A 19,989-nucleotide genomic window follows, 5' to 3' on the forward strand; every position below is an offset into this window, starting at 1 on the left:
ATATGCCCATCTCCATACCGGAAAGTTTATTTTAACCTAAAAGTAAAACTTCTTCTTTTTTAGGCTATGAACCTAAAAGTTTAGAGTTTAAAAAGTTCAAAAGTTGTTAATTTATGGAGGAATTATTAAATGTTGAATCATTTTTTAAAGCTTCCCAAGTCCACCTATCTCGAGAATGGCTAGAGAGTTGTATACAGTGGTGCAAGGAAGAAAACCTCCCACCAAATTACACTTTAAAAGACTTGCAAATGAATGTTTTTGAACAGTGGTTGCTCTTAGATTTAAGGGACGTAGAAATACCCTGTCTTCCACCAGATCTAGCCTCCAAACTAAAATATATTCTTCAAGGAAAATATTCCTTACAGTTAATGCAAGTTGTTGATATTTCGAAACCTAAATACTTCCAACTGCAGAGAATCAGAAATGGTATACCGAAGAACCTTGAACAGGAATCTGAGAATTCTAAGAGAGTTCTTCAACTCACTTTAACTGATGGTGTACAGGAAGTTATAGCTGTGGAGTACAAACCAGTAGAGTGTTTGAATCTTAATCTTTCTCCAGGTGTGTATAGTACAACTCATTCATTCATTTATTAAGCATTTCAATCCTTAGGGATTATAGCTAACGGCATCGTGTTCAAAATCCTATTCTTGGACGAGGTGGATTACTCTTCTGTCATTTATAGCTTGCTGTGTTTTTGCTGCTGTTGTGACTCTTTTCCTGTTCTTCCTGTCCTTGTACTGAACTTTTCAGTCTTTCTTCTACATCATCTAGCCATCTTCTTCTAGGTCTTCCTCTACACCTGGGCTATACTGGTGTCCAGATAGATATTCTTCTCAACATATCTGATTGTGGGCGTCTCTGTATATCCTATCCATTCTAAGCGAAGAAATTTTATGTATCTGACTATATTTTCTCTCTTTAATAGGTACATCTTCAATTTTCGGCATTTGTTTTCATTCTTATTTCTCCCTCTCTTGTTACATTGTGGCCCAGTATTGTTCTCATTATTTTTCTTTCAAATTTCAGAAGGCTATCTTCCTCTTTCTTGTTAATTGTTGTTTGTTGTTTCCATCCCATATGTAACAACAGGTCTTATATAGGTTTGATCTTTGTTCTCTTACTTGAAGTCTTGCTTCTCAGCAGATTTCTATATTCAGAAGGACAACACAAATACAACAACTCAGAAATATCTAATAACAGAACCATAAATTTGAAACTGTATCCACCTTTAGCTACTTTAGAGTAAAAATAGGGAAAACTGGAAAAGAGAGAACAGAGGAAAGAATTCTGAAAGGCAAAAAAACATAGTACAAGCAAGCAAGCATAGTGATTTAACCCAGCCTGAGAGACTTGCTCACCCCTAGAGAATGACATTCGGGTGATACAATTCATTGAGGCGAGGAGGATTAACTCCCGTAAGCAGGAATCACTCCACCCCGCCTCAATGCTCCAGACCAGTGGTATTATTTTCATTCCCAAATGAACATTATTTCAGCTGTTGAGAAGAAGATTTTATCACCTGATATGGCATCAGGTGGATGCCATATATACTGATTTTGCAAAGGCCTTTGATAGGATGAATTATGATCTTTTACTTCATAAACTTCAGCTCTATGTACTTCTATAACAGAAGTACAAATTTAAAGTCTTCTTTATCTTAAAATAGTTCAAACGACCCGTGACGTCACAGAGTTTTATGTGGTTCAGTTTATGGTTATATTTACATATATTCTTCTTCTTCTTTAGTTTGTTGGCCTCCACCTACTTTGGTATTTAGCCAGATCGTCGTTGGGGAATAAAGGAAAAATATTTATATTCTAATGGTAATAAAATATACCAGTTTGTTGAGATTGCAGTTTGATACAGTTTTTGAAGGAAAGGAAAGAAGGTTTACTATTGAAAATAAAACCATTTTGTAAAAGTACAAATTTTCTATGAATAGTTCAAACGATCAAAAACATTTGTAACATCACATAACTGTATTTTCTACTGACGTTTATAATGTCTAATTTAAAATTATATATACAATTGGTGTAGAATGTAAACACACATCCCTGTGATGTCACGACACGTTTTGGGGTGGCTGGTATAAGTTGAATTTTTAGTCATCTTTAGGGGCCAAACGAAAGACAAACAAAACTTTATTTTTAATACAGATTCTAAATTATGTTGTGTTGTGATTTATACCATTTTTTTCGAATTTAAAATTTTATGCAAGTTCCCTATTATCTAAGTAAACAGGTGAAGATAAAATATTTTTTGTCATCTGCTACCTATATCTGTTATATCTGGCTAATAACTGCATTGAAGGCTTTAGCAAAATCAACAAAGATACACTAGCAGGTCAATTGCTTTTGCTAATTTACCAGTTAGAAACACAATAGCATCTTGTGTTGATTTGCAGGGTTGGCAGGTTTAAACCAACAACCAACATACTTAAAATTTTGGTTTAAACCATGGTTTAAATCAACTGGTTTTTTAAGAAAAAAACCTGGTTTTTTTATTGAGCCTCCAAACTGGTGTTTTTATTTAAAGTTTTTTATACAGCTGTCACAAATGAAAAAAATTAAGATAAATAAATTCTATATTTTACTTTCGAACTTAGCTATTTTGAATATGTTTTGATACGTTTGAAGATGTTTTTTTGTTATTTTAATTTTGTGTGTGTGTCTAAATAAAAATAAAAGTTGTCTTATGCCCTTAATTAATAAGATCTTAAGCTTAAGTCGAGAATATCATAAGAATTAATATAGTATAATTATAATATATTACAATAAGAATACCATAATATAATAATAGATATAATTGATAATAAGGTAAGAATCTAAAATTATGGTGCAACGCAAGTGATACTCAAGGGGCCCTATTTATAAGTAGAGCTTAGCTAAGCTGGAGCTTAAGATCTGTTGGTGCAACCAGGCATTGAATCATTTTTTTCATTGTTTATTACCATTATTTTATAAAATAATTTATTCATTTTTAGTGTTGGAAAATTCTCGAGAATGAAAAATCGGAGAATATTCTCGATTAGGAGAATTTTTTGAGAATGAACCTCATGACGCACTTAAGAATATTGTTGAAAATGAAAAAAATTTTAAAATTTTTTTTTAAAAATCATTATCTTATATACAAAATTATGAGACGAAACAACAGTGTTCTTTGTATATAAAAAAAATACAAAAACAACAGAAAACACAAAATTTCTATGATAAAAAAATTAAATTTTCTTCTTAAAAACAAATAATCGATGGGGTATGATAAAAGATGAGACCTCAGATTCAGAATCTATTTCTATCATTAGCTCATCCTAGTCATCTACAATCTGCATTTCAATGTACTGATGAGTTGTGGGATTTTGTTTTTCACGAGTGACCAGCTCAGAATTTTAAATTGTGAGCAATAAAAGTTACCTTACGAGCCCGTGCAGCAGTGAGCCGCTTTCTTTTAGAGGAGTGGATAAAAAAACATAAGTACTGAAATTCTTTCAGTCGCTGCACTGGATGAAGGCATGCTTAATATATCAACTACTATTTTAGTTAATTTTGTTCCAAAACATGTACCTTTTCACCATATGATTAAGTCTAGTTTTTCAATTGATTTTACAACGTATGGTTTTCCAAAAAATCCCTCCTTAGACCAAAGATAAAGTGCCAAATCTGCCATTATTTCAGCCGACTCATCACCATATTTTAAAGTTGCTAAATTATCTACAAACTCAGTTTCCTCAACTTGTTCTTCTCTGCTGAAATAAACACCATTCTAAATATTTGCACGTTAATATTGCACCAAAATAATAAATATTGACACTGTAAACACCCTTGCTAGTGGTTCATGGGATTGGCAAAAACAATATACCTACATATTTTTTAAATCAATAATTTGCCCGTACTAGTTTTTATTTTTGTTTCGATTTTTGAAAATATAGAAAATTTTTGCGGAGAATATTCGCGAGAGAATTTTCTGGCCGAGAATATTCTCGAAAATATTCTCGTTCTCGAGAATATTCTCTTGAGAATAGGTATTCTCTTCTAACATCACTATTCATTTTTAACGTATTTAGACTTATGATACTTTGTATCAAATAAACCTGGTTTAAACAAATAACCTGGTTATTTTGGTTTTTATGAAAAAACCTTGGTTTTTGCCTACCCTGTTGATTTGCCCTCACAGAAACCAAATTGTTTATCTGACAAGATATTGAATTGTTTTAGAAAATTATTTATTTCTATCATGAGAACTTTTGCCAGTGTTGCAAGAAATCATATCTATTATTGATTCTTTTAGGTATAAAAATAAGGCTAATGGGACCAATTGAGGTAAGGAGAGGAAGACTGATGTTAGAAGATAGACACGTAAAAATTATTGGGGGTGAAGTGGATACTTTACTCGTTTCTAATGCTGCTGAAAATATTCTAGCCAAAAGTTTAAATCAGCCATTGAATGAACATCCCCAAATCATTAAAGAAAGTATTTTGACTGCTGATACGAATATATTCAATGAAACAGGTAGGCATTGTTCTTAAAAGCATAGGCGCAAAATTTCAAACCAATGTTTTTTAAATGCATTCATTTTTTCGAATCCTGAGAAAACTAATAAGTATTTTTGAAAATTTTAATCGCAGGATGAAAGATATTATTATCGAGTGCCAAAAGTCCCTGAAAACTTTTATAATGTTTATTATGATAAGTTACAGGGGTGAAAAATAAGAGAAAATTGAGTGTGATTTTTAATTTCAAATATCTCATTCAAAAGAAACTTTTTGTTTATTTTAAGGGATTTTCGGGCCTTGGTAATAATGTAATCTTTAATGCTGCGTTTAAATTTTTCAAAAATATTTATCAGTTTTTTCAGGATTAAAAAAAATAAATGCATTTACAAAGAATTGGCCCGAAATTTTGTGTCTATGCTCTTAATAACTGATATGCAGTTTGGATCTTTTGTAAATTACAGTGGACTCTCTCTATAACGAACACGGATATTACGAGGTTCCGCTTATAACGAGGTACACTAGATGTCCCATGAAATTACTATTGAACTATAACACCTCTATAATGAGGCATATTTTGTTATAACGAGAAAAAATGAAATCGAAGAATATGTTTCTTTACCTGTTTGTAGCGCAGTAATGACTATAAATAAATACCCCAACTGCCTGTGTATAGAAATGCCCAACATCTCTGTTATTTCCGAGGCCAGTGCTGTAATAAACTCCACCGCCTGTAATAAACTTCTTAATATTTATCTATCGACCAATATTGAATATTGTAGGAAATTTACAATTTACGATGGCTAAGTCTCATTGTTCAGGTCAACCATCTACACCTAATAAACTACCTACATAAGAGGCATCAAAACATTTCAATATTATTGTTGTCTGATATAACGAGGTAATTAGTCTGCCATTTCAGTTCTCGTTATAGAGGGAGTCTACTGTATTTCTTCTAGAGTTTTTCGTTGTTCATGCAGCAAGCACTTTATAAATATTTGGTGACATGAAATGGATTATTTTTGATTTGATAATACTTTCAGACTTTACCTCCACAACCCAAAACAGAACTACCCAGAACAATGTGATAAATAATACTGTACTTCAAAATCAGAGAATAAACAATCAGTTTGATAGCAATAGAAATTTAAATACTCATCTAAGCAGTACACCAAAACCAAACACAGCCCCACCACAGTTCCAGAACGTTGACGATTTTGATGATGATTTCCAAATAGATACCGAAATTGAAATGCTCATGGAGGCAGAAAGAGATTTTGAAGATGTTAGTATAACTGAAAAATCTAAAAGCAAAACACCTGATTTGTTTGAGGATGATTTAGATTTTGATACTATCGATATACCTAGTACTCTGAAACCTTCCACTAGTAAGAATGTTGTATCCAATTTGAGTCATTCTAAAAGTATTATTAATATATCTGATATTATAGATGAAAAAACTATCAGTGTGAGGTAAGTTTAGTAAATTTCGTTGAATAATAATTCTACTAGTATATCCATTCAGTTCATTGTATCAAATTGTTCATCAAATTGTAGGTCCATTTCTACCTTTTGGTTTTATTGTCTCCATTCTTTCATAATCTTCAAATCATCATCATTCTCTTTGCCTTATCACTATGCGGGGTCGGCTTCCCTAATTGCATTTCTCCATACAATTGTATCTTGGGTCATATCAATATTAATCCCCTTTACCAACATGTCCTGCCTTATCGTCTCCCCCAGGTCTTCTTTGGTCTTACTCTCCTACTCCTTCCAGGAATCTGTACTTCAGCAATTCTTCGTATTGGGAGACGCGACGTTGAACATGACCAAACCATCTCAACCTATGCTCTTTCATTTTGGCATCAATTGGTGCTTGGTGCCACACCTAGACTTCCCCTAATATACTCATTTTTAATTTTATCCTTTTTTGTCACTCCACTCAGTCATCTAAGCATTCTCATTTCCGCCACATGCATTCGTTGTTCCTCTTTCTTTTTCACTGCCCAACATTCAGTTCCGTACATCATAGGCGGTCTTATGGCTGTTTTATTGAATTTTCCCTTCAACTTCATTGGAATTTTCCTGTCACACAACACACCACTCACTTCCTTCCACTTCATCCATCCAGCCCTAATTCTACTGCATGCATCTTCATCTATTTCTACATTACTCTGTAATACCGATCCCAGGTACTTAAAACTATTGCTTTTTACAATCAGTTCACCATCCAAAGATACCATTTTATTTGTAGTAACTCCATCTTTAAATTAACATTGCAAATACTCTGTCATTGTCCTACTAAGTTTTAAACCTTTTTCCTCCAGAGCTTGCCTCCACTGTTCCAGTTTTTGTTTTAAGTCTCTTTCACTATTTCCTACTAACACGACATCATCAGCATATATTAAGCACCATGGAATGTTACCCTTTAGTTTCGCTGTGAATCTCAATCTTACTTTCACATGAAATTTATCAGTCTCTCCCACACCTGTCCTAACACTAGTCGTTACTCCCTCATACATATCCCTCACAATCTTTACATATTCACCAGGGACTCCTTTCTTATTGAGTGCCCACCACAGAATCTCTCGAGGAACTCTATCATATGTTTTCTCAAGATCAATGAATACCATATGAGCGTTTGTTTTTTTACTCCTGAATTTTTCCATCAACTGCCTTATAATGAAAATTGCATCTGTTGTTGATCTGCCCTGCATAAAGCCAAATTAATTACCGGATATTTTGGTTTCTTCACGTATCTGTCTATCAATTACTCTTTCCCATATTTTCATGGTGTGGCTAAGCAGTTTTATAGCCCTGTAGTTTGTACATTGTTGTATATCTCCCTTGTTTTTTTATATATCTTTCATAATCTTCAAATAGCTCTTTTATATACCTATTCTTCCCATCATTATAGTTTCTCTGCACTTTCAATTATTTTGTTGTATTTGTCCATTATGTTTCCAATACCTCTTTTTTGTATTCTCTCCGTGTGTGACCATGGTGGGGATACACGAAACTATGCCAGCGTCCCGTAGCGGCGAAATGTGACAATTTTGGCGAATTTTTGTAATGTCAGTTTCAATATGTTCATTTGTAGGCCCTGTCGGTGACTTTTAGTCCACGACAACGCATGCGAACTTTAATTCCATATTCTTCTTCTTAGGGTGCCTGTCCGTTCCGAACGTTGGCGATCATACTGGCTATGATGACTTTGTTGGTTACTATATGCCATACGGAATAGTTGTGTTAAGGTCTTTCTAGACCATGCTCTCAGGTTAGCAAGCCAGGATATTCTTCTTCGTCCTGGGGCCCTTTTTCCTTCAATTTTACCTTGTAAAATGCATTGTAGTAGCTCGTATCTGCCTTGATTTCTCCTTATATGTCCCAAGTACTGCAGTTTACGGCCCTTAACGATGTTGACTAAATCTGCGGTTGTGTTCATCCTTCGTAGTACTTCTTCATTGGTAACTTTGCCTGTCCATGGTACCTTCAGGATCCTTCTGTACAACCATAGCTCAAAAGCCTGAAGTTTCGATAGAGTTTCTGCCTTCAATGTCCACGTTTCTACTCCGTATAGAAGCACTGAGTACACGTAAAATTTAAGGAGCCTCATTTTTGTTTTTAGGGTGAGGTCTTTCTGATGCGACATCTAATCTCATGAGTATTGATCATACTCAGGACTCATTGATTATAGTTCATAAGTGGTTGTATTGTGAGACACAGTCAATTCTCATTTGAATTTTAAAAGTCAAAAGGCAGATATCGAGCACTGAATTTATTAAATCTTGCCCAAGTATACTTTCGCTATCTAGAGCATCCTCAGGGGCATTTCGTCAATAAAAGAAGGTATCCTCGAATGTCATTTAATTAAAATAAATAATTTGTTGGCAAACTTAAATTAACATCTAACTAAACACTGAACAAGGGACAAAACAGATAAATTAAAGTGCCAGTAGGTACTACATTTTGCAATATGGAGGCAGAATGAAGTATGAAGTAATGGAGTATTGTAATTCTCATTTGGTTAACATACAGATTTGCTCCAGTTATGTTTTGCTTGCTGATGATCATTAGCTTGGTTTTACTGGTGTTTATATGTAGTCCATATGTTCTGCTTGTTTCTGTTATCTTATTCATTAAGTTTTGCAGCCCTTTTATGGTATTGGAAAACACTGTTGTATCATCTGCATACCGCAGGTTACTGAGATGCCTCCATTTATTGAGATGCCTTCATCAATATCTTTTAGAGCCTCTTCAAAAAATGTGCTCTGAGTACAGATTGAATATCAGCGGTGAAATTATGCATCCCTGTCTCACTCCCCTTAAAAAGTTGACCTGATCTGTATATTCTCCATCTATTCTGAGCACTGCTGATTGATTCCAATACAGGCTAGCTATTATTTTTAGGTCTCTTCCGTCAGTCCCTGTCCTCTTCAGCACTTCCATCATTTGATCATGTCGGACTCTATCGAACGCCTTCTTGTAGTCAATCAGGCATGCAAAAACATCACAGCTGACATCTCTACATTTCTGAAACAACACCTGCACGCTAAATAAAGCTTCCCTCGTACCAACAGCGTTCACAAATCCAAACCAATTGGGCGCAATTTGTTCTTCGCATTTTCGGTAAATTCTATTGTGGATGCCTTTTAAAAACAGCTTAGGCACATAGCTCATTAGGCTTATGGTCCTATAGTCTTCAATTCCATATTACATTTATTTAATGTATTAAAGTTTATTGATAAATAAACCAGTATATTAATAATTAATAACTAATTAATATATCTTGTATAAATATACCTTTTATATTTATCTATCAACGGTATTATTTATAAAAATCCATCAGGAAGAATTTCCTATAGCTGGCTGTATACAATTAATTAGGTACAAGTAAAATTTAATAAAAACATTTTGTCCTGGTAAAAGGTATATTAGTTTAAAAAGCACCTATAGGGCTACAGTAACCCACTTACCACGTGTGGGAGTCATATGTTGCCCTAAAGCCACATCCATAGGAATTATATCCATCCTTTGGATTTTACGATGTTTACATTTATATAAGACTTTTAGTCTATTTTAAAAAGGTTTTAACCTTTGTATTTTTGGGTGGCTCACCATGTTCTTGTAACACTGATGATGCTCTTGTTACAGAGCGAAAACGTTTTGTTTCTATGTTTGTAGCCCTATAGGGGCTTTTAAACTAATATACCTTTTACCAGGACAAACATCTTTTATTAAATTTTACTTGGTATTATTTATATTATTTTAAAGTGTGCATGCTCCACTTTAGTCCAGAAAGCCACTGCGCATCCGCTAGGAAAATTATTCTAATTCGATTTTTTGCAAAATCTTACTCAAAAAGTACCCCTTTTAACAAATTTGCATGTTTCCAGGACCAAAAGTTGGTCAAAAATTTTTTAAACGTTTTTTTTTTCCTAAAATTATTTTTTTTCATGGAACAAAGTTTTTTTAGGTTTTTTGGATCATTCCAAACAGAAAAGGTCTTTAGTGACTTTTCTCTAAAGTTGATAGTTTTTGACATATAAGCGATTAAAAATTGAAAAATTGCGAAATCGACCATTTTTAACCCTCAAAAACTATATGAAAAACTGAAAATTTGAATGTTGCCAAGGTACGTAGATATTCTTTAAACATCGATTAATGAAATCCCGAAGAGTTTTTTGCAATACAATATTCAAAACTCCTTTGTTTTTTAATTGCTAATCAAGCCTGCACCAAACTATTTTCCACCGTTGCATGTGTATACAACAGTATGGTGTAAATGCAAGGAGTAAATTCGTTATTTCGTAAACCGTCGACTTTAAGGAAGAATCCCAAAACAGGTCGATTTTTATTTTTAAGTTATGATATTGTGGCATATATGGTATACTAGTGACGTCATCCATCTGGGCGTGATGACGTAATCGATGATTTTTTTAAATGAGAATAGGGGTCGTGTGCTAGCTCATTTGAAAGGTCTTCAATTCTCTATCCAGTAATAGAAACATTTACATAATTATTTATACAGGGTGCCCAAAAAATTTTTATTAAATTAAATTATTTGACAAAAAAAAAGAATGTATAAATAATTATTTAAATGTTTATATTATTGAATAGAGAATTGAAGAATCTTTCAAATGAGCTAGCACACGACCCCTATTCTCATTTAAAAAAAATCATCGATTACGTCATCACGCCCAGATGGATGACGTCACTAGTATACCATATATGCCACAATATCATAACTTAAAAATAAAAATCGACCTGTTTCGGGATTTTTCCCTAAAGTCGACAGTTTACGAAATAACGAATTTATTCCTTGCATTTACACCATACTGTATGCACATGCAACGGTGAAAAATAGTGTCGCGCAGACTTGATTAGCAATTAAAAAACAAAGGAGTTTTGAATATTGTATTGCAAAAAACTCTTCGGGATTTCATCAATCGTTTTTTAAAGAATATCTACCTACCTTGGCAACATTCAAATTTTCAGTTTTTCATATAGTTTTTGAGGGTTAAAAATGGCCGATTTCGCAATTTTTCAATTTTTAATCGCTTATGTGTCAAGAACTATCAACTTTAGAGAAAAGTCACTAAAGACCTTTTCTGTTTGGAATGATCCAAAAAAACTAAAAAAACTTTGTTCCATGCAAAAAAATAATTTTAGGAAAAAAACAAAAAAAAAACTTTAAAAAATTTTTGACCAACTTTTGGTCCTGGCAACATGCAAATTTGTTAAAAGGGGTCCTTTTTGAGTAAGATTGTGCAAAAAATCTGAATTAGAATAATTTTCCTAGCGGATGCTTTCTGGACTACTTGTTGTGGACTAGTCCCGGACTGTCTCCGCGAACACACTTGTTCGTTTAACAAATTTTATCAAAAATGGTAAATAATATTACACATTAACGTCATATGTGTATCATATTCTTTACGTCAAATTGTAGTCACCAAAAATGTCAGGCGACTACGCTAGGTGTCGCGTCAGTCATGCACAGAGCGAATATGCCAGCTGTTTCTTTAATTTCTCTGTATATGTTAAATCTGTCATGTTGTTTATCTAATCTTTCTATCTCTGCACTATATTTTGTTTCTAGCACTACTCAACAGTTTGATAAAATAGGAACACCCACTGCCAGTGCAACCGCACCAGTGGTATGGTCAGTTGAAAAGCTGGTTAAAACCATTCCGAATGTTTCTAACGGAAAATTCAAAATTAGAGCTAAATTCAAAAAGATAACCGAAAAAATGACAGTAGTAGAGGACAATTTCCATTTGGTTGCTGAAGTGGAAGATGAAGGTGCTGCAGTAGCTTTGAAATTCCATTCCGATGTTGTTTCAGACCTGATCGGTTGTTCAGTGCAAGAATTTATGGGCCTCAGGGAAGAGTGGTTACGAAGTAATGTGGAGGCGAAGAATAAAGTATTAGGGGTAAGTGTATGTGGGTTATTTTTTTATCTTATATTAGGCGAGGGTATGGTGGTACGGGGGTAGCAACCCCCGATGATGGGGTTGATTAAGTTGAAACACTAATTACCGAAATATATTTATTTAAGTAAGTCACCATGTACGACAGTAACTAGTTGGTGTCGGGATGGATACCGTCTCTACTCTAACCACGTCGGTTTCTGAATAATGAATAATCTTTTTCTTTACTTTCTACGTATCTATAAATAAATCCTGATTGTTTGTTATGATTGACCATACTTAAATGTGACCGTGAATTACTAATAGCAATATAATAATTGCTGACTTCGGTGTTTTCAAAATGCGTGGCCTACCCATTTACGAAATCCAAACAATGCATGTAAATAATATTTGCTTAAGACTTTTAAAGATTAAATCGATATGGATTAACTCTTATTTTTTGGATGCTAATATAAATCCTTTACAAGGGGTCTGGCCCCAAAAAAATCGATTATATTGTGACAACGACGTTCTAAAGATTGACTTCAGGTTTTTCTTGTTTTTCGAAGTCTCTGAACAGAATTTGGAATTGTACTACTACTACTATCGGGTTACAGCGTTCTTCGACGCATTCAGACTCCTAACCGCCATTCTTCTCTGTTTAACCATAGACCTGGAGGGATTTCTCTTTCCTCTAGTTCTTTTTCAATTTCCTTCCTCCAGCTTCTTCTCGGCCTTCCTCTTTTTCTTCTCCCTTGTGGTTACCACGTCAAAATTTGTTTCGGGATCCTGTCATATGGCATTCTCTGTGCATGGCCATAACATATTAGTTGTTTTGTTTTTGTCATCAATTTATTGTATGTGTGACTCTCATCATTTCTCGTATTCTCTCATTTGGTATCCGATCTCTTCTTGATTTGCCAGCTGCTCTTCTGCAGAAGTCCATTTACGTTCCTAGTAACATTTTCTCTGTTCTTTGTTTCATTGGCCAAACTTCACTGCCATATGTGATTACACTTTTAAGTATGGTATTGCATATGAGCTATTTGTTCGCTTTAGATATTGTTTGGTCCCACAGAATGCCGTTCATCATGGATATAGCTTTTCTACCCTGTATGTCTCTGTTTTTTCGACATCGAGTGCTCCATCTTGAGTTATCTTCATGCCCAGGTACTTGTATTCATCGCAGTGTTTAATTTCTACTCCATCGTCTAATGTAATGGACTACTTTGTTCCTCCAATACACATGACTTCAGTTAAAATTGTTTTTGTTCTAAAATTGTGGGAACCATGGACGTATAAACACAGATGGACTCAGTTATTTACATAAAATTGTGAAGCCAAAATTATTTGAATAGGTCACAATTTAAGCACCTTCACATGTTGTCACGTTTTTTTATTAAAATTTCTTATTCGCGTATCGCTGGAAATGTTACTCCTTATTTTATACTCTACAGATGCTATCAAACTAAAATAATAATTTTTCAGTTATATTAATTTACATATTGAATTGTAATTAAAATATCAAGTGTTCATATCATTGAAGAATAGATATCAACCAATTATTTTATATGTAGAAGCACTGAAAACTATTTATTAGTGGTAACGGTGTTTACATTTCTCTGTCTGACAAACGTCCATGTCAAACTTCAAATGCTGTTCCATATTTGTTTACTTTTTAAGGTAAATGATGAAGTTGTTTTTCGCTATTTTGGCTCTATTTTGAGTGATATTTGTGAAAACTGAAATAAACATACCATAATAATAGTGCTACAAGGTTCTTCTTCTTCTTCTTCTACGGCACTACAGTCCAAATTGAGCCTTGGCTCCTTTATTTTTTGCCTCCACCCTTGCTTGTGGTAGGGGAGCCCAAGCGGGGATTTTTGCAGTCACTCGAGCGCGTCAGATTAGCATATGGTGAGAGACCTGGTACCCTGCAGATGTACCTCTACTATATATTGGCTCTTAACACAGGGGAGTTCGTTAAGGGGGGCCCGAAAAAAAATCTACCCTTAAAAAAGCTCGAAATTGTCAGATTAAGATAAGGTAGATTAAGTACATGCAAAAGAGTGTATATTTAAAAAATCTGACGATTTGAGCCGGGCGTAAGGAAATGGGTGAGTCCCAAAGTTTCACAAGAAAAAAGCGAATATTTCGCGAAATAAATGACAGATCGAAAAACTAAAAAATACATGCTCAATATTTTTTAAAAATCTATCGAATGATACCAAACACGACTTCTCACGGAGAGGGGTGGGGGGTAAATTTAATATTTTTAATACGAATCCCGCGATATTTCGCGAAATGAACATCAGATCGAAAAACTGTAAAATACACTTATTCAATATTTTTGAAAAATCTGTCGAAAGACACCAAATACGACCCCCCATGGATGTGGGGTGGGGGGTTACTTTAAAATCTTAAATAGGAACCCTCATTTTTTATTGCAGATTTGGATTCCTTACGTAAAAATAAGTAACTTTTATTCTAAACATTTTTTCGAATTATGGATAGATGTCGCTTTAATCGGAAAAAACGATTGTTGGAAATGGAAAATTAAATTAAAAAATGGCAAGCGCCCACTAAAATGGAAAACTTTACTTAACTTTTTTTAGTTTTAGGACCTACTCTTTACAACCCAATAGGTCCCCAAAGCGCTCGAGTGACTGCACATTTAGCATACTTTGCTCCCCTACTATTGTCTGTGGCTGCTCTTCTCCATACACGGACTCCTAAAAGGGCTTGTGCGTCGCTGTTTACTGTGTCTTCACAGCGGTTTCTTGGCTTTCCAGCCGGTCTCTTTCCCTGCATTCTACCATTCAGTGCTCTTTTTGGTAGCCTATCCTCTCCCATTCTTATCACATGTCCGGCCCATTGCAATCTTTGTATTCTATTGAAGTCTGACAGGGGTGCTTCCTTATAAAGTTGATAAAGTTCGTTGTTGTATCGACTTCTGAAGATTCCGTTTTCCCTCACAGGTCCTAGTATTCTCCTCAGTACTTTTCTTTCGAATGTGTCGAGATTGTTTTTGGATGTTTCTTTCAAGACCTATGCTTCACTGCCATAGCATGCTATTGGTCGAATTAAGGTTTTATAGATTCTCATCTTTGTATTTCGGTGGACATTTTTAGACCGAAATATATGGGTAAGAACAAAATAAGCTCTGTTTGCCTGCATTATTCTCTTCCGTATTTCTCCATCTTCTGATCCGTCGGCATATAGTTCTACTCCCAGGTATGTAAACTTTCCAACCGTTTCAATGTAATATTCATGTATAATGTTTTGTGGGACTATATTTGATCTCGTCTGAGTCATTATTTTTGCTTTTTCTGCGTTAATTTCCAGACCTAGCATTTTTGTTTGTGTTTTTAACTCTGCCTATGTTTCCTGTGCTCCTGTTGATGTTCTACTCATAATATTAATATCATCGTCATAAGCGGTCAGTTGAACCGTTCGGTTGGTTTGGTCAGTAGGTTTCCTCGTCCAGTTTGCATTTGCCTAACCGTATACTTCAGTGCCAGGTTAAACAATGTTGGGGCCAGCCCATCTCCCTGCTTTAGTCCCTGCGAAATTTTGAAAATGTCGTGTCCGGTGGCTTTGTATTCATACACATGCCTGAGTTTCATCCATTGTGGCTTTAATGAGTCTTATTAGCTTGTGTGGTATTGCCAATTCAGCCAATATATAGTATAGTTTGTTCCTTTTGACTGAGTCGTATGCCTGTTTGAAGTCTACAAACACGTTGTGAACATCGATATCGTGTTCCCATGATTTGCTCAAGATCCGTTTGACTGTAAATATTTTATCCAGTGTCGATCTTCCCCGTCGGAAGCCCGTCTGATACTCTCCAATAATATTTTCTGCTAGTGGTTGGAGCCGCGGGTTTATAATATACGTGAAGACTTTATATGCTGTACATAGTAGAGAGATTCCACGGTAGTTTTTGCACTGGAGTTTGTCTCCTTTTTTATAGATCGGGCATATTATACTTTTCTTCCAGTCGTCGGGTATTTTCTCTTCGTACTACAATGTTGCATTTGCAAAAAATCGAAATATTTATATCCCGATATCTCATTTTATTTGTAAGTACTCTTTATTTACATTATATAAGATAAGGAAGACTGTTTACATTTTAAATGATGTCTTTCATAGACCTACCATTGGGTTCCTTCATATTAATGTATTGCACAAGATAGGTATTAGTTCATTAAATTAGTATAGACATTTTTAAATTGTAAGTAGACATAGTTATACTCTGTTTCTTTTTAAGTAAATTCTTTGAACGTGTTTTTATAAATTATTACTACTTCCAATTATTAACGTCTGAATAATTATCCCCACGAGTAAAAATTCAAGCACGCTTATGCTCATTGAGGAAGCATCACATTCTATCGAAGCTTCAGCCTCAAAACAGTGTGTGTTCAAACTGTTCAAGGTATCTTATTGCTGGGTCCATATGTGTTTATACGTCCATGGCAGTGACGGTTTAAGGCATCATGGGGCCCTAGGCGGCCATAAGAAGTAGGCCCCTTTATAGCGACCATTTACTTAAAACAAATTTACAAATATTTATGTTGTTTTGGGAAGTAGTTACTCCAATAATAAATACGACAATGTAAAAAAGATCATTTTTCTTTTTTTTACATTTCGCAACAACAGCTCATTAATAGTCCATAGCTAATACCCCAAAGGAAAAAAGGGATATTGTGTCGATATGTGATTTTGCTCTGGGTATGAGTGCCACCCCTTCGGGGGTGAAAAACATACATTCAAAATAAGTGCGGAAATGGATAAACTGATTAATTCTAAGTAATTTTCGAGTGAGTAGGTATGTTCATTTTTCAACAAAAAAAGCACGTTTTTATATAGCTTACCTAAACAAAATTTAAAAAAATGGTGTATGTATGAAGTATGTAGACCCAGTATAAGCAGAACTGGAGCTAATGAAAAGTAGATGCTTATTCGACAAATTCCAAATCAAATATTTCAACGTAAATAACCAAAAAATGAAGCAATTTTCGGTGAAAAAAAAATCATCACAACTTTTTTAAAGTGTTAAAAAAGTTTTATTTTTGTTTGTTTTAAACAAGTTTCAAGTATTAAAATTAAGCAAGTAAAGCTTAAAATAATGTTAATACCTTTTTTTGGCAAAAAATTTTGAAAATTTATGAAAATCTTGAAAAAACTTGTAAGTAGGTATATTATTTATATGATCTGTAAGTTTCACCGGTTCACAGTGCTTATTTATATTTCAAAACATTGGGATTTAAAGTAAAACAAATTTTGAAAAAAAAATGTCTTTGTTTTCAAAATAACTTAAAAATTATTAGTGGTACCAAAAATCTTTTGGTAAAGTAAAAGATGAGTAAAAAAATGTAGGTTTTGCTTTTCTGAATATTTCAGATTTTTGCTTTTTTGGAAGATGAAAATTGGTTAAGATATGACTGGTCAAAATTTGCATACCCTGGGTAGAGAATTTTTCATTTATTAAAAATTAATAAATGAAAATAGTTTCTATCCTTGTGGGATCGGTACTCACCGGAGGGACCGCAGACGTTCGGATACAATTAACGTCTCTCTGTAAAAACAATGACGACTTTGCTAAGTAACAAGACATTTACTCAACATACACTACCAATTACACTAGGTACCTGATTGGAAAAATCCACTGTACCATGCAATGGCCATTAGTTGTAGAGGCATTAAACCAAATAAAAAAATGCATACGCTCGTGATTAGTGACTTGTTGAAGCCCTTTCTACTACAGCCCTTTTATAAATAAGCACTTTATAACGATAAAACTCACAGATCATATAAACAATACATAAGTAAATAAGCTTGTGAAGCGGTAAGGATTAATTTCATTTGCGATGCTAATTAGGGGGTTATTTTCACCAGTTTTTTTTACCCAAAAAATGGGATCAACCTTTTTAAACTTTTAAACAAGTTATGATGAGTTTTCCATGAAAAGTGCTTCATTTTTTGATTATTTCACGTTGAAATATTCGATCTGGAATTTGCAGAATAAGAACCTACTTTTCATTAGCTACAACTCTGCTTCTACTGGGTCTACAGACTGCACACATACACCATTTTTTTTTCAATTTTTTAAAAGCTACATTTTTGATAAGAATATTTTTTCGATAAAATACTTACTTTTTGAGTTTTTTTTAGAAAAACCGTCTAAAAACGTGTTATTTTTTGTTGAAAAATGAAGATATTCACTTGAAAATAATTCGAAATTGACGTGATGAAAAAACTCTATTGAACACAAGTTGCTTAGAATTAGTCAGTTTATCCACTTCCGGACGTATTTTGACGGTATATTTTTTCACCCCCGAGAAGGGGTGGACTCAACCGTAGAGCAAAAACACACATTGGCACAATATCACTTTTTTCTTTGACATGTTAGCTATGCTTATACCAAATTTCATGTCAATCCAAGCTCTTGTTTCAAATCCAAAGGTTCTTTAAAATCCGGAGGTTTTGCAATATTTTACCGTGAGTGAATGGACTATAAGACCCATCGGTGGGTAGAAATTGAAAAAAAACGTACCATACCAAAATAATTAGCAGCTTCTAAGCAAAATTTGCTTGCAAAATTGATTACCAAATTGAGGGAACGATTAGAACATGGAATATAAAAATACCTTTGAAGATAACTGCTTAATTTGTCTTGAAGTCGGTTGTATTTTCCTGTTATTTGACAGAAGACAAAGCAAAAAACTGAGTTTGATTGGAAATCATAAATTAACCATTCTCTTTTTTGTCTCAGTTAGCCCTATTTGATTTTTTTAACATTTTAAAGTTTTTTTTAAATAACTGCTTAAATAATTCAATATTAATTAATGCATTTGTGTGGGATGCGGGCCCCATCAAGTGCCGCGCCCTAGGCGGCCGTCTAGTCCGCCTAATGGTTAATCCGGCACTGGTCCATGGTGGCAACTATGTCAACAATGACGAGAAAGATACTTATGCCCGGTTGCACCAACAGATCTTAAGCTTAAGTCGAGAATATCATAAGAATTAATATAATATAATTATAATATATAACAATAAGAATACCTCAATATAATAATAGATATAATTGATAATAAGGTAAGAATCTAAAATTATGCTGCAACGTAAGTGATACTCGAGGAGGCCCTATCTATAAGTAGAGCTTAGCTAAGCTGGAGCTTAAGATCTGTTGGAGCAACCAGGCATTAATTACTTAATAAATTTTATAGTTTAATTTTCTTTTATTTCAGGCCTTGGATAGTTTAAAGAATCGCCTTACAGATCTAGATAACGTACTAGAAGTAGTGGTCAACGTCAAAGAAAAATTTCCAGTTCTTGTAAAAATATTGTAATTAAGTAGGTATGTTGTTATTAATTTTAATAAAATATGTTTATATTTGTATAAGTTAAATATTTCTTTTAAATCTAGTCTTGAAGATTTATTCGCTGAGGACAAGACAACGACTTCATTGTCTTTACAAAGAGACGCTTATTGCAAGGGCGGGATCCAGAGAGGGGGCCGAGAATAAAAAATAAGAATGTGTGTGTACTTTGTACGCACGTAAGAAGTTATACTTCTATTATATGATTTCTTAAAAAAAAATGTACTTTAAACAGTTTGTTTTAATTTCTTTTAAACACCAAACTAATTTTGAGCTTACCGCTTTCAAAAAAATAAAAAAAGTATAGGATATAAAGAAGTATAACTTCAAAAATATAAATTAAAATATTTGCTAGACAAATAAAATACTTTAATAACGGTAATGAACTATTTTAAATGGGAAATAAGCCACAATTTTACCAAAAAAATGAATTTATTAACGTTTCGACGCCCAAGTCGGGTGTCGTTGTCAAAATACAAAATAATACAAAATAAACAAAAATATTGTTGCTTAGCAGTCCCGGATTAATAATCTTGAGGCCCCTGGGCAACCCAACCTAGGAGACCCCTTAAGAAACTTTTGTCTTTTCCCTCCAAAACTTCTGATAACCCCTCCATCTCCGAGCGGTATTCCTTTGATGTATTATGTAGTTGAAATTTTGCAGATTTAAACTTAACTTTTTGTTTCATTTTGTAAAACTTGTTGCTT

At 33.9% G+C, this 19,989-nt stretch overlaps 1 protein-coding gene across 1 annotated transcript; it reads left to right on the top strand.

The window, feature by feature from the left end:
• The first annotated feature begins 7 nt into the window (after nucleotides 1-7).
• On the top strand, nucleotides 8-19,310 carry LOC114339834 (recQ-mediated genome instability protein 1). Its single transcript, XM_028290522.2, has 5 exons — nucleotides 8-561; nucleotides 4,288-4,509; nucleotides 5,534-5,963; nucleotides 11,590-11,923; nucleotides 19,150-19,310. The coding sequence occupies exons 1-5, from the start codon at nucleotides 114-116 to the stop codon at nucleotides 19,249-19,251; spliced, it is 1,536 nt and encodes a 511-aa protein (XP_028146323.1). The 5' UTR covers nucleotides 8-113; the 3' UTR covers nucleotides 19,252-19,310.
• The last annotated feature ends 679 nt before the right edge of the window (nucleotides 19,311-19,989 follow it).

This window comes from Diabrotica virgifera, chromosome 5 (assembly GCF_917563875.1).
Source record: "Diabrotica virgifera virgifera chromosome 5, PGI_DIABVI_V3a".
NCBI classification, from domain to species: Eukaryota; Metazoa; Arthropoda; class Insecta; order Coleoptera; family Chrysomelidae; genus Diabrotica; species Diabrotica virgifera.

Bases quoted from the DNA above. Each gene is read 5' to 3' on its own strand.
- LOC114339834 (XM_028290522.2), top strand. From the start codon at position 114: ATGGAGGAATTATTAAATGTTGAATCATTTTTTAAAGCTTCCCAAGTC. The intron at 562-4,287 runs GTGTGTATAGTA...TGATTCTTTTAG, and splicing joins GAATCTTAATCTTTCTCCAG to GTATAAAAATAAGGCTAATG. The intron at 11,924-19,149 runs GTAAGTGTATGT...CTTTTATTTCAG, and splicing joins CGAAGAATAAAGTATTAGGG to GCCTTGGATAGTTTAAAGAA.